Source organism: Triticum urartu, chromosome 3A (genome assembly GCF_056163025.1).
Source record: "Triticum urartu cultivar PI428250 chromosome 3A, HENAU_Tu73, whole genome shotgun sequence".
NCBI classification, from domain to species: Eukaryota; Viridiplantae; Streptophyta; class Magnoliopsida; order Poales; family Poaceae; genus Triticum; species Triticum urartu.
Genome location: NC_141875.1, coordinates 1,482,868 through 1,499,038, shown reverse-complemented (window position 1 = coordinate 1,499,038; position 16,171 = coordinate 1,482,868). Strand labels below are relative to the sequence as shown.

The 16,171-nt window shown below is 44.6% G+C and overlaps 1 protein-coding gene across 1 annotated transcript; it reads right to left on the bottom strand.

Annotated features, from left to right (window-relative positions):
- Window positions 1-11,697: 11,697 nt before the first annotated feature.
- LOC147977516 (subtilisin-like protease SBT3.9) lies at window positions 11,698-14,909 on the bottom strand. The gene is made up of 9 exons (XM_087545808.1): window positions 14,753-14,909; window positions 14,473-14,662; window positions 14,227-14,385; window positions 13,481-14,097; window positions 13,292-13,365; window positions 12,945-13,208; window positions 12,725-12,842; window positions 12,443-12,614; window positions 11,698-12,338 (listed from the first exon to the last, which is right to left on the bottom strand). Exons 1-9 carry the CDS (start codon window positions 14,867-14,869, stop codon window positions 11,791-11,793), a joined length of 2,259 nt encoding a protein of 752 aa, XP_087401934.1. The 5' UTR covers window positions 14,870-14,909; the 3' UTR covers window positions 11,698-11,790.
- Between the last annotated feature and the right edge of the window lie 1,262 nt (window positions 14,910-16,171).

Here is a 16,171-nt window from a genome sequence, read left to right as displayed (position 1 = left end):
TTTGTGTGCTACCAAACGTCACAACGTAAATGGGTGATTATAAAGGTGCTCTACAGGTGTCTCCAAAGGTACATGTTGGGTTGGCGTATTTCGAGATTAGGATTTGTCACTCCGATTGTCGGAGAGGTATCTCTGGGCCCTCTCGTTAATGCACATCACATAAGCATTGCAACTAATGAGTTAGTTGCGAGATGATGTATTACGGAACGAGTAAAGAGACTTGCCGGTAACGAGATTGAACTAGGTACTGAGATACCGACGATCGAATCTCGGGCAAGTAACATACCGATGACAAAGGGAACAACGTATGTTGTTATGCGGTCTAACCGATAAAGATCTTCGTAGAATATGTAGGAGCCAATATGAGCATCCAGGTTCTGCTATTGGTTATTGACCGGAGACGTGTCTCGGCCATGTCTACATTGTTCTCGAACCCGTAGGGTCCGCACGCTTAAGGTTTCGATGACAGTTATATTATGAGTTTATGAGTTCTGATGTACCGAAGTTAGTTCAGAGTCCCGGATGTGATCACGGACATGACGAGGAGTCTTGAAATGGTCGAGACATAAAGATTGATATATTGGACGGCTATATTCGGACACTGGAAGTGTTCCGGGTGATTTCGGAGAAAACCGGAGAGCCGGAGGGTTACCGGAACCCCCCCCCCCCCCGGGAGAAGTAATGGGCCTTATGGGCCTTAGTGGAGAGAGAGAGGGGCAGCCAAAGGTGGGCCGCGCGCCTCTTCCCCCCCTGATCCGAATTGGACTAGGAGAGGGGCGGCGGCGCCCCCCTTTCCCTCTCCCTCCCCACTTCTTTCCCCCTCCTAGTAGGAGTCCTACTCCTACTAGGAGGAGGACTCCTCCTTGGCGCGCCATAGAGGGCCGGCCGGCCTCCTCCCCTTGATCCTTTATATACGGGGGTAGGGGGCACCCCTTGACACACAAGTTGATCCACGTGATCATATTCTTAGCCGTGTGTGGTGCCCCCTTCCACCATAGTCCTCGATAATATTGTAGCGGTGCTTAGGCGAAGCCCTGCGACGGTAGTACATCAAGATCGTCACCACGCCGTCGTGCTAACGGAACTCTTCCCCGACACTTTGCTGGATCGGAGTCCGAGGATCGTCATCGAGCTGAACGTGTGCTAGAACTCGGAGGTGCCGTAGTTTCGGTGCTTGATCGGTCGGGCCGTGGAGACGTACGACTACATCAACCAAGTTAACGCTTTCGTTGTCGATCTACAAGGGTACGTAGATCACACTCTCCCCCTCTCGTTGCTATGCATCACCATGATCTTGCGTGTGCGTAGGAATTTTTTTGAAATTACTACGTTCCCCAACAGTGGTATCCGAGCCTAGGTTTTATGTGTTGATGTTATAAGCAAGAGTAGAACACAAGTGAGTTGTGGGCGATATAAGTCATACTGCTTACCAGCATGTCATACTTTGGTTCGGCGGTATTGTTGGACGAAGCGGCCCGGACCGACATTACGCGTACGCTTACGCGAGACCGGTTCTCCCGACGTGCTTTGCACAAAGGTGGCTAGCGGGTGACAGTTTCTCCAACTTTAGTTGAACCGAGTGTGGCTACGCCCGGTCCTTGCAAAGGTTAAAACAGCACCAACTTGACAAACTATCGTTGTGGTTTTGAAGCCTACGTAAGATTGGTTCTTGCTTAAGCCCGTAGCAGCCACGTAAAACTTGCAACAACAAAGTAGAGGACGTCTAACTTGTTTTTGCAGGGCATGTTGTGATGTAATATGGTCAAGACATGATGCTAAATTTTATTGTATGAGATGATCATGTTTTGTAACCGAGTTATCAACAACTGGCAGGAGCCATATGGTTGTCGCTTTATTGTATGCAATGCAATCGCGCTGTAATGCTTTACTTTATCACTAAGCGGTAGCGATAGTCGTGAAAGCATAAGATTGGCGATACGACAACGATGCTACGATAGAGATCAAGGTGTCGCGCCGGTGACGATGGTGATCATGACGGTGCTTCGAAGATGGAGATCACAAGCACAAGATGATGGTGGCCATATCATATCACTTATATTGATTGCATGTGATGTTTATCTTTTATGCATCTTATCTTGCTTTGATTGACGGTAGCATTATAAGATGATCTCTCACTAATTATCAAGAAGTGTTCTCCCTGAGTATGCACCGTTGCGAAAGTTCTTCGTGCTGAGACACCACATGATGATCGGGTGTGATAGGCTCTACGTTCAAATACAACGGGTGCAAAACAGTTGCACACGCAGAATACTCGGGTTATACTTGACGAGCCAAGCATATACAGATATGGCCTCGGAACACGGAGATCGAAAGGTCGAGCGTGAATCATATAGCAGATATGATCAACATAGCGATGTTCACCAATGAAACTACTCCATCTCACGTGATGATCGGACATGGTTTAGTTGATTTGAATCACGTAATCACTTAGAGGATTAGAGGGATGTCTATCTAAGTGGGAGTTCTTAAGTAATATGATTAATTGAACTTAAATTTATCATGAACTTAGTCTTGGTAGTATTTTGCAAATTATGTTATAGATCAATAGCTCGCGTTGTTGCTTCCCTGTGTTTATTTTGATATGTTCCTAGAGAAAATTGTGTTGAAAGATGTTAGTAGCAATGATGCGGATTGGATCCGTGATCTGAGGTTTATCCTCATTGCTGCACAGAAGAATTATGTCCTTGATGCACCGCTAGGTGACGGACCTATTGCAGGAGCAGATGCAGACGTTATGAACGTTTGGCTAGCTCAATATGATGACTACTTGATAGTTTAGTGCACCATGCTTAATGGCTTAGAATCGGGACTTCAAAGACGTTTTGAACGTCATGGAGCATATGAGATGTTCCAGGAGTTGAAGTTAATATTTCAAGCAAATACCCGAGTTGAGAGATATGAAGTCTCCAACAAGTTCTATAGCTAAAAGATGGAGGAGAATCGCTCAACTAGTGAGCATGTGCTCAGATTGTCTGAGTACTACAATCGCTTGAATCAAGTGGGAGTTAATCTTCCAGATAAGATAGTGATTGACAGAATTCTCTAGTCACCATCACCAAGTTAGTAGAACTTCGTGATGAACTATGATATGCAAGGGATAACAGAAACGATTCCCAAGCTCTTCGTAATGCGGAAATTGACGAAGGTAGAAATCGAGAAAAACATCAAGTGTTGATGGTAGACAAGACCACTAGTTTCAAGAAAAGGGCAGAGGGAAGAAGGGGAACTTCAAGAAGAATGGCAAGCAAGTTGCTGCTCAAGTGAAGAAGCCCAAGTCTGATCCTAAGCCTGAGACTAAGTGCTTCTACTGCAAAGGGACTAGTCACTGGAAGCAGAACTACCCCAAGTGATTGGCGGATAAGAAGGATGGCAAAGTGAACATAAGTATATTTGATATACATGTTATTGATGTGTACTTTACTAGTGTTTATAGCAACCCCTCAGTAATAGATACTAGTTCAGTTGCTAAGATTAGTAGCTCGAAACGGGAGTTGCAGAATAAATAGAGACTAGTTAAGGGTGAAGTGACGATGTGTGTTGGAAGTGGTTCCAAGATTGATATGATCATCATCGCACACTCCCTATACTTTTGGGATTAGTGTTGAACCTAAATAAGTGTTATTTGGTGTTTGCGTTGAGCATGAATATGATTTGATCATGTTTATTGTAATACGGTTATTCATTTAAGTAAGAGAATAAATTGTTGTTCTGTTTACATGAATAAAACCTTATATAGTTACACACCCAATGAAAATAGTTCGTTGGATCTCGATCGTAGTGATACACATAATCATAATATTGAAACCAAAAGATGCAAAGTTAATAATGATAGTGCAACTTATTTGTGGCACTGCTGTTTAGGTCATATTGGTGTAAAGCGCATGAAGAAACTCCATGCTGATGGGCTTTTGGAATCACTTGATTATGAATCAGTTGATGCTTGTGAACCATGCCTCATGGGCAAGATGACTAAGACTCCGTTCTTCGGAACAATGGAGCGAGCAAACAAATTTGTTGGAAATCATACATACTGATGTATGTGGTCCGATAAATATTGAGACTCGCGACAGGTATCATTATTTTCTGATCTTCACAGATGATTTGAGCAGATATGAATATATCTACTTAATGAAACACAAGTCTGAAATATTTGAAAAGTTCAAAGAATTTCAGAGTGAAGTGGAGAATCATCGTAACAAGAAAATAAAAGTTTCTACGATATGATCGCAGAGGTAAAATATTTGAGTTACGAGTCTGGCCTTCAGTTAAAACAATGTGAAATAGTTTCACTAGTCACGCCACCTGGAACACCACAGCATAATGGTGTGTCCGAACATCATAACCGTACTTTATTAGATATGGTGCGATCTATGATGTCTCTTACCGATCTACCACTATCGTTTTGGGGTTATGCATTAAAGACAGCTGCATTCACGTTTAAAAGGGCACCATCTAAGTCCGTTGAGACGACACAATCTGAACTGTGGTTTGGCAAGAAACCAAAGTTGTCGTTTCTTAAAGTTTGGGAGTGTGATGCTTATATGAAAAAGTTTCATCCTGATAAGCTCAAACCCAAATCGAAGAAATATGTCTTCATAGGATACCCAAAGGAGACTATTGGGTACACCTTCTATCACAGATCTGAAGGCAAGACATTCGTTGCTAAGAATGGATCCTTTCTAGAGAAGGAGTTTCTCTTGAAAGAAGTGAGTGGGAGGAAAGTAGAACTTGATAAGGTAATTGTACCTTATCCCTTATTGAAAAGTAGTTCATCACAAGAAATCTGTTCCTGTGACTACTACACCAATTAGTGAGGAAGACTAATGATGATGATCATGTAACTTCAGATCAAGTTAATAGCGAATCTCGTAGGTAAACCAGAGTGAGATCCGCACCAAAGTGGTACGGTAATCCTGTTCTGGAAGTCATGTTACTAGACCATGACAAACTTGCGAACTATGAGGAAGCGATGATGAGCCTAGATTCCGCGAAATGGTTTGAGGCCATGAAATCTGAGATGAGATCCATGTATGAGAACAAAGTGTGGACTTTGATTGACTTGCGCAATGATCGGCGAGCCATTGAGATTAAATGGATCTTCAAGAGGAAGACGGACGCTGATAATAGTGTTACTATCTACAAAGCTAGAATTGTCGCAAAAAGGTTTTCGGCAAGTTCAAGGTGTTGACTATGATGAGAGTTCCTCACTCGTATCTATGCTTAAGTCTGTCCTAATCATGTTAGCAATTGCCGCATTTTATGAAATCCAGCAAATGGATGTCAAAACTGCATTCCTGAATGGATTTCTGGAAGAAGAGTTGTATATGATGTAGCCGGAAGGTTTTGTCGATCCAAAAGGAGCTAACAAAGTGTGCAAGCTCCAGCGATCCATTTATGGACTGGTGCAAGCCTCTCGGAGTTGGAATAAACGCTTTGATAGTATGATCAAAGCATGTAGTTTTATACAGACTTGCGGTGAAGCCTGTATTTACAAGAAAGTGAGTGAGAGCACTACAGCATTTCTGATAAGTATATGTGAATGACATATTGTTGATCGAAAATAATGTAGAATTATTCTGCAAAGCATAAAGGAGTGTTTTTAAAGAAGTTTTTCAAAGAAAGACCTCGGTGAAGCTGCTTACATATTAAGCATCAAAATCTATAGAGATAGATCAAGACGCTTGATAAGTTTTTTCAATGAGTACATACCTTGACAATATTTTGAAGTAGTTCAAAAATGGAACAGTCAAATAAAGAGTTCTTGGCTGTGTTACAAGGTATGAAATTGAGTAAGACTCAAAGCCCGACCACGGCAGAAGATAGAAAGAGAATGAAAGTCATTCCCTATGCCTCAGCCATAGGTTCTATAAAGTATGCCATGATGTATACCAGATCTATTGTATACCCTACATTGTGTTAAGCAAGGGAGTACAATAGTGATCTAAGAGTAGATCACTGGACATTGGTCAAAATTATCCTTAGTGGAATAAGGAAATATTTCTCGATTATGGACATTGGTCAAAAGGTTCGTCGTAAAAAGTTACGTCGATGCAAGTTTTGACACAGATCTGGATGACTCTGAGTCTCGATCTAGATACATATTGAAAGTGGGAGCAATTAGCTAGAGTAGCTCCGTGCAGAGCATTGTAGACATAGAATTCGCAAAATACTTACGGATCTGTATGTGACAGACCCATTGACTAAAATTATCTCACAAGCAAAACATGATCACACCTTAGTACTCTTTGGGTGTTAACCACATAAATGATGTGAACTAGATTATTGACTCTAGTAAACCATTTGGATATAGGTCACATGACGATGTGAACTATGGGTGTTAATCACATGGTGATGTGAACTCTTAGTGTTGAATCACATGGCGATGTGAACTAGATTATTGACTCTAGTGCTGACTAGCTGATTGATGCATTCATTGTTTTCGTATGTACACATATTAATTAAGTCTTTGTTCTTTTTTCTAGCCCTCCGGATCGAGCACAACTTCGGTAAAGAGACGAGGCCCGAAGAAAAAGTTGAGCTCGGATGAAAAGTTTGAGATCATAGCAACCGCGCCCGACGGCCAACCGATTGAACCCATCCGAACAAAGAACGCATTTGTTGCTCAGTGCGGGGTTCTGGTTAGGGACAAGATCCCGATAAGCATCCAGCAATGGTTTAAGCCGGCTACAGAAGACCCTGTGGTGTCTTATGTCAATGATATGCAGAAAAATGATCTTTGGACTGAGCTGAAGTCAAATTTCACCCTACCGCCAGAGAATAATCCAGAGAACCCAGTTAAAGAGCAATTAATCAAGTCTTTTGCTCTTAAGAGGATGGCGGAACTATTCAGGAGGTGGAAGAAAGAGCTGAATAAGTTTGTCGAAAATAATGAGACACCAGAATTCAAGGGCAGATATGAGAAGATCAGAGATCACTGGCCCGCATTTGTGGCCCACAAGACATCGGAAAAGAGTAAGAAGATGTCGGAGACAAACAAGCAAAATGCTGTGAAGAAGAAGCTTCACCATCGCACGGGGTCAGGTGGCTACCTCATAGCCCGGCCTAAGTGGGCCAAGACTGAGAATGATCTGGTTGATAAAGGGATCGAACCAGAGACAATTAGCTGGCCAGACCGTTGCCGGAATTGGTTCTTCGGGGCTGGCGGAACCTTGGACCCTGTAACAGGGAAGTGCATTTGGACGAACGATCAAATGGACATATCAGTCAGGAAGCTTAAGCAGTATATCGAAGCAGCGCAGCAAGGGAAGTTCTTTCCAGACAGAGAGAACGACGAGCTCACAATGGCCCTCGGGAATCCTGAGCACCCTGGACGGACACGAGGCACGCCAGGCTCCATTCCGTGGAAGGTTGGGTTTCCGGACGCGGGCGGTTACAAATCCCATGAGAGGAGGAAAAAAGTGCAACAGACCCGAATGCAGGCGCTGCAAGCAAGGGTAGACGCGATAGAGGAACGAGAAGCAAATCGCAGCAAACGTACTGCCGAAGCCTCCCCCGAAGCTACCCCGCCATCTCAGCGCAGAAGCAGCGTGGCTTCCACCGAGCTGCTTCAGCCAGAGCATGCCTTGATGGCTCCTGCCAGCTATCCCGTGGATGCTATCACGGAGTCTCAAAATTGCCACCTTATGACGCAATGGATGAATTTGAAGGTCAAGGCGGCTGTTGGCTCTGTTTATCCTACTGAACCCGACGCAACTTTTCACTACCGGCCGATTCCAGAAGGATATGCTAGGGTGATGGTGGATGAAATAACGGAGGGATTTGAGGACCTCCAGCTTGACCACCCTACCAGTGAAGGGGAGACTCGGCTGGGGTCTGCTCTGAAGACTCCATGCCTATGGCGGAAGGAGCTCATCAACCTTCCGAACTGGACGCCTCCGCCTCCTCCTCCTCCTTCGGCGAGTCAGGGCACTCCGCCTCCTCCACCGCCTCCTCCCCCGGCGAGTGACGATCAGGGCCCTCGGCTGGCTCCTTCTCCGGCGTGTGGCGGCACTCTGCCTCCTTCTCCGCCTGCGCCGACGCGCCCGAGCAGCCAGCCTCCTCCTTCTCCGCCTCGTCAGCAAGGGCGGAAGAGACCTGCCGCCGCTCCAGCTGCTCCTGCGCGTCGTAGTCCTTCTCCTCGGCCTCGTAAGCAAGTAAAGAAGACAACCGCTCCGTCTGCTCGGTCGGCGTCTAGCAGTACAACCAGAGGCAGGAGGAAATACAGATTCGGTCCTTCTCTAAAGATTCCAGAGAAGTTACCATATGAGAGGACCCCGGAGGAGAACGCCGAGATCGCGCGAACCGAAGTGGATGACTGGTTTCAAGGGTTGGGAGCAAAGAGACATCCACCTCCGGAGGAGAAGGTAGATCCGGTGAAAGTGAAGAGCACTCTGGCTGCCCTGGCAAAACCACCCAAGTCTCCGCCGAAAGGCAACTATGAGCGCATTATTGCAAAGACATGGGCCGAAGCGGAGCGGTCGGGAAGTACAGTCAGTGATCAAAGGCTGAAAGAACGACGAGCAGCTGGGAAACAAATTGCCCAGCTCGGCGAACAAGCGAAGCAATCGTGCCCCCCTAAAGGTGCCTAGTGACATCGTCGATCCGAGGATGGTGCCCGGTTATAGCAATGTTGACGATTACCTGCCCGACGATGTACATTATGATACCATGGAGGTGCAGATACACAGATACGAGTACGGGAAGCCTCTCGTCAAAGATGAAAAATCTTTAACAACGATGATGCGAAGATTACATGATTGGTACTTGAAAATCTGCAGAGAGTCTGGGGGGGGGGAGGAGTACTTTGTATGCGAGAGTTAAACCGGAGCATGACCTCGTTGGAATTGAACTGTTGCATATTCCATTTGAGGAGTTATATCAGTTTTTCAATCAATTGGCCCTCGATAAAACAACGGTCACCTGCTACTGTCTGTAAGTACTACTACTTCCATCATTAAGTCTCTCTATATAGCTCATCTCTTTAATTGCATGTATTTATAATTATCCTCACTATATTATGCAGAATGAAGATCGCCGAATTGAAGAAAAGACAAATCGGTGATATTAGGTTCGTTAACACATATCTCATAGATGCAACTGAGGTTGAACGTCGTCCCGGAGATACCGAGGCCAACTTGCTACGATCATTCAAAAAAAATGAAAACAAAGATATAATACTCTTTCCTTACAACTTCAAGTGAGTGTTACTGTCTTGTGCATATTCGGTTTCCCTTATATATTAGTCCAGGTTATAGTAATGTAATTGATGAGTTATGCATGCGTGTGCAGTTTCCACTATATTCTCCTAGAGATTAGGCTTGAGCAGGGAGTAGTAACCGTCTTGGACTCTAAACGAAAAGATCCCCAGGAGTATGCGGACATGACTGATATCCTCAAGAAGTAAGTTAAATCGATCATTATCCACCATATCAGCAACTTTGTTCATTTCCTGATATCAAGTAATTGTTTTGTTTGTCCGGCAGGGTTTGGAGAAAATTCACCAAAACAGTTCCGGGACTGCCGAAGGAGCTGGAATTTAGACACCCAAAAGTAAGTACTATAATAGCATGTTCCGCGCATCTCCTAGTGATTCAAGCGCTAGTTTCATCAATACCATTTAGCATTCTTGCTTATCAGTTTGATTGACCTCTATTTCTTGTAAAGTGGTTGTGGCAGGAAAAAGGGAATGATTTCTGTGGATACTACGTCTGCGAGTCCATCCGCCACACGACCTGTGAGCGGGGCGGGTACTCTGACGAACAATATGAAGTACGTAAATAACAACATTCACAATTTTATTTTATTACCATCATTTGTATTGAGTTTCATTCATTCATATATATATGTATTGACCCCCTTCTTCAAATTAGATGTTTCGGAAGCGGGATGAACTCCTAGCACTAGCTCGCATGCGAGCAATTCAAGAGGAATTGGCGGCATTCTTTCTTGACCAAGTGATCGCTGAAGACGGAGAATACTATGTGGACCATGAGTCCGTATGATTATATTTGTAAGAGATAATTATTGTATATATGTAGCCGGTAGTGTCGGATAGATATACGAGAACTTGTTGTTCGACGAATCTCTCGGAGAAGGAGAGGTGGTCGATATCACTTCTCTCTATATGCATATATGTTCATGACGATCTTCTGTTTCCTTCGTTTGCTTACTAGCTAACTAGCGTGTCCAGTCCTCTCTATACGTATGTATAGTACGTAGCGTCGACCAAGCACGGACGTAAGAGAGGACACTTCTCTCTATTAATTATAGCTAGCTAACACAATATATGAAACACCTAAATTAACCCCCCAAAACCCCCAAACCCCCCCCCTCTTTCAAAAAAAAATTAAAAACCCCAGCCACAGACATGCTGACGCGTGGATGCCTATTGGTCCCGGTTGGTGCCACCAACCGGGACCAAAGGGTCTCCTGCCTGGGCTCTGCGCACTGCCCACGTGGAGGCCCATCAGTCCCGGTTCTGGATTGAACCGGGACTAAAGGCCCTTACGAACCGGAACTATAGGCCCTTTTTCTACCAGTGTAGGGCCACTTCTGACCACTCCAGAGCCAGTTTTATAAGACAGGGATAATTAAGCATGCATTAGGTCTTCTATTAAATAAACAACGGCTGCTTTCACAAATAATGTACGAGGCTAACACTAAACTAAGAAACAGGCGGCTACGAGCAACAACGAGGAAATGCAATCATTTGGATGTGACTAGATCATACGTACATAACTCTCCCACCGCGATTGGATTAAAGTAGTTTGACCAAATGGGACCAACTCTGAATATTTTGATTCTATGGTTGAAACTTTCAAAGTATTGGCCACATCGACTATAGTCTCGGGCACGCATCCAGCTGACAGGCACTCGATCTACAAATCAGACTAGATTATGTTACTACTGTGCCATGTACTACAACAACAAAGAGTGAGAAGTCGACTCATGAGGGAATCCAATGATATCATAAGGCACTTGTAAGTGATACATATCAAATTAATGTGTGGAATTAATCGAAACCCATTCCATCTAATAGAAGCTAGTTCGGAAGTAAGCCGAGCCAACTGATAGAAGTGAAACTAAACTTTACATTACAGGTTGGTCGACCACCGATATCTTTCAATCAAGAAAATTTAAAATGAGTTTTTGTGAAGAAGATCTTGAATCTAGTATTAAACAAACCAGATATCCATGAAAATTAAGGATAATTAAAGAGTTAAATGTTATAATCTTCTAACTAGTAATCATATGCATGGTTAATTTGTTCTTGTCAACACTCTATCCGGTTCACTTTTTAGGCTAGTCATAAAGGGAGAGTAACTTACACTAGTGTCATGCATATGACAGTAGTTTATGTTACAACTTTCATAGTTGGGAGTAACATAGAGATAGTGTCATAAGTGGTTGTGTTTATTAGCTTGTACACTAATTTTATTTTGGGAAGTGCTATGTGACGTAACATATTATGTTACTTAAAACACCTCTTTTCTCATTAACTACATGGCACATAAGTAGACTTATCTCGGGTCACGCTATGTTACTAGCTAAGTTACTCCACTATGACCGGCCTTAGTCATCCATGCGGACGGTGGTTAAGTATCATAAGTAATGCCTTCCGACAAGATAAATGTCTTTCTAGGCTAAGTGAGTATCAAAAGTGGCCCCGGGACAACCTTTATAAAGAATTTATATCCATTTACTGTTGTTATTCATTATAGTACAAATCAAGAGCAGAATTTCGTGTACTTAAGTTGCACCTCGAGTTATTTATGCAACATCTGCATAAAAATCCTGAATTGTAATTCGGGCTGCAACAGGAATCCTCACAGCCTTCTGTTCCTTATGCCACGTAATGCTGCCGAATGTGTAGTCCCCTTGCAGCTTCCACATAGGCGACAACTTCACCTTAAACGTATGAACTTTGTTCATGGCGTTGAACACGAGCACAGGCGGCTCAATCTCCATCTTGACTCCAGCTGGGTTCTGGACTTCTGCGTGGTACACGGAGTTGACCTCGCCGACGTTTGTCACTGTCCTCCACACGGTGATTGGATGCCTCAGCTCAGGGATCGCGATAGAGGGCAGGTTCAGGTGATATGCCGGTAATGTTGTCGCATCACAACTCACGTTTGCCCTCCTGATGATGGTGCACCCGAAGAATTTGTTGTAGTCGCGGGGATCGATGTCATAGACCAGACCGGGATCGGCCGCGCCGCCAGGATTGATGTTCCCGCCGCCGTAGTCGAATGGGTCAGCGATTTTTCGAGGCAGCCCTTCTGCCAGTATCGGCATGCCACGCTCGTCGGTTACATGGGCTTTATCACCAGGCAGAAACAACAAAACAAAGGTAAAAGAGTCACGAACTGGTGAACTAGGAATCGGATGATCTCAAGGCAATGGCTAGCTGCAGTCCGCTTACCGGAGGTTATGATGGCTGATTTAATCGCCGCAGGAGACCAATCTGGGTGCTGAGCTTTCAACAGTGCGACGATACCAGCTACGTGTGGGGTTGCCATTGACGTTCCAGACATAAATACGTAGGAATTTCCCACTGCTGCCAAGATGTTGGCTCCCGGTGCAGCTATGTCAGGCTATTGAAGAAGGAAGACAGTGTGAGACAAAAGCTGATACAAGGATGTGCTGATGATAGGCTTGGTAATGGCTCGCTAGTCCACTGTTGCCACGTTTGTATTGTATGTACCTTGATAATTTCGGGGTAATCAGGTGATGGACCTCTAGAGGAGAACGAGGCCACTTTTGGTGCGGATATCTCTTTCCCGATGACGGTGCGTGCCAGTTCGATCTTTGCCATGGGAGAGCTGCTTAGTTACAAATGAAAATGTCTATTAATCAGAAGGGATAGTCTCAATGCAGCTGCAACAAATTAAATGTAATGAAATTGGGTGCGCCTACGTACGTACCTTGTGCCAAGGATGTATTTTTTGATCTTCTTACCAGTGTCAAGGTCCACGATGACGCAGGCTATGCCTTGGCAAGCACCTAAAAGGTCTGTTGTATATTGAGCGAAAATAAGTCCGGATCCCCCGCCATTCCGGACATATTGTAACGCGTTGTTGAAAGTGATCCCTGGGGCGATCGCCAATGGATCATCTGGCAAGGGAGAACAGAGCAGGATTTTCCCTTTCACGTCCTTGGCAGTGGCATTAAGAGATGCTATGGTACATCTACATACAGAAAGAAAAATGAAGTCTGCGTCAGAATTGCCCTATAGATATTAAAAAACTAACGGGTAACTTGATTTACTTACTCGTCTGACACAAGGCCTGTGAAACGGCTGCTCCCGGCCGATGAGTTCACCACGTGGTAGTTGAGGGACTGACCCTACAAAAAGAAATAGCCAGGCAGAGTTTGCTCAGGAATAGGAATATATACACACCGGAACATTTGAAACTATGATTTTTTTCGGAGCTTTTCTCAGTCATACGCGTATACTTACCAGTATATGCTGGTTGTTCCCTAGTGTGATCGCCGTCGGAAATGACCGATCAACCTTGCTCGCTGCCACGGTGATGACCCACGGTGAAGTGTTCTCAAGGGTCTGCGGCCTAGGTCCGTCGTTCCCGGCCGCGTACACCACGGTGATCCCCTTCTGAACCGCATGCAGGGCGCCGAACGAGTTCTCGTCCGGGAATCCGACGGACAACGATAGCACGTCCACACCATCGTGGATTGCATCATCGATGGCAGCAAGAAAGTCCGACGTATAGCCAATGCCTTGGGCGCCCCATAAGGTCTTGTAGACCGCTATGCGAGCGTGTGGTGCGCCTCCCCGTGCAACCCCCTTGGCGAGGCCGTTGAAGCTGGCCGCCTGCACGGCCGAGCCCGCCGCGGTGGATGCACAATGCGTGCCGTGGCCGCCATAGTCACGAGGTGAGAGCGAGTCCGTCTTGAGGACCTCATCGGGAAGTCCTGCGCTGTAGAACCGTGCGCCGATAATCTTGCGGCTGCAGTTGTTCTTGTCCCAGTCTGGCCCTAGTTGGCACATCCCTTTCCACCTTGACGGTATCGGTGGGTACCCTTGGTCGCTAAAGCTTCGTGACTCCGGCCAGATCCCTGATTAATCGGTTTGTGTAAGAAAAACATGGTGCCAAATTAAAACGGGAGCGTATTGGCAAAAAGTAAAAAATGAAATGGGAGTGATTGGCTGAGACTGACATGAAATTATCAATACTAAATACTAACCGCTGTCAATCACTCCGATGATCACATCCTCTCCGTAGTTGGTTCCATGGGGAACCGCACTGCCAGACATCTGGTAGTTGAGCCCAAGAAAGTCCCAGCTCCGCGTGGTGCTCGCCTTGTGCCTTCTGCTTGGTTCGACGCTGATTACCTCCGGAAACTCTGCATGCATCACACATGAATGACATCAAAAATTTGTCATGCAAGGCAAAACTGATCTGAGATGTTAACTGGACGACGAGTCCCGACCTGCAAGTCGCTCTGCTTGCTCCGGCGTAAGCATGGCGGCGAAGCCTGAGAAGCCGTGCTTGTAGTTGTACACCACGGAGGCCATAGATTCCTCCTTGCTTCCGAGAAGAGTGGTGAGCATGTCATGGTGCGAAGCCACGACGTGGTCCGGGTGCCCATGCTTCACGTCGCCTAGGTAAACTATGTAGACCTAAACATATATAGACGCATGAGTGCGTGCAAAGGAAGGTGGGTTAACTAATTGAACTAAGGAAACTTGCTTGCTTGATTAATTACATACCTTGCGAGATGATGATCCTCCGTGCACTCTGCATAGCATCATGCAAAGGCAAAGCAGCACCCATGCTACACGGTGATGGGCGCGCGAGGAGGAAGAAGAGAAGAACCCCTTTGCCATTGCTCGCTTGGTTCTGAGATGTAATGTGTAATGTGATGGGTACTCGAGTACGAATTTATAGTGGATACATGCTGCGCGTTAGAACTAGTCCTCTGTTCCAACCATCACCTCTTTTATTCCCTTTCTCGAAGCAAACGAGCCTTCTCAACAATTTCCATTCAAGAATTATAAACCGCCACCTAATCTTTTACGTGAGTTTTCTGAAACAAAAGCGAAAGCACCCCTGGCCTACTATTGATCGGGACATGCGTAGCCAAGTCAATAAACCAGAGGTAAGGTAAGCATTGATTAAGTCATCTCTTTACTAATTGGCATGTGGTGGTTAACGCTAAAGTAAGAAGCAATAATTTAGACATGGTCCTCTCTCTCTCACACACACACACACACACAAAATCGTGTTGAACGACTACCTCTACAATTGTTTTTCACCGATCATTCCTGAACTTGAACTTATTTATAATGTTTGAAGTTTACATGCCCAGTTCACACATATCAGTGATGGAGAAGTTCCAGACCTGTTCAAATCCAAATATATTTTCTCCGGTTGAAAGCTTCAGTCACATCACGTCAAACACCTTTTATACCACATGCGTGCATCTACATCAATCAACTTCCACATGTTTGTTTCCATACCTTTTCAAGACACGCTCGCGCCGGTCAAGCTTGATGGAGCTCCCGCGCCGAGAAATCATATTTTTGCCATGTCCGTTGCTGATTTAAAATTTGTGGCACATTTTCTAATTTGCGACAAAAATTTGTTTTGTTTCATAGAGTTTCATCAGGTATTTTCTTCTTCTTTGAAAGTGTATCATAACATTTTCATATATACCAACAAATAAGAGTGGAGTGGATTTTCTACTACACAATGAAATATTATGATACACTTTGAAACAAGAAAAAACCTCAACTAAACATCATATAATATTTTTAAACAAGAAAAAAAACTCAATGGAACATCATGTAATATTTTGAAACAAGATAAACTTTGCCAAAAAAACAGGGCATGAATCTCAAAGGAACGATGAAGGATCGATTGATGCATGGTGTGCGAATCCAGTAATATCATACATGTCCATTTTTTCCGGGTTCTTGGTGCGCCAGGTTGATTAACGACATTTTTAAACAATGCATTGACTTAGTGCGCGGAATTAATCGAATCCCATCCACCCATTGCATTTAGAAGCTATTTCAAACGTAGCTAGGCCGAGCCAGCCGATAGTTAATTTGACGGGCATGCTTACATATTTACATTGAACTACTAATAATTTTTACTTATAATGCAATTTTTCGGTACAAAATATT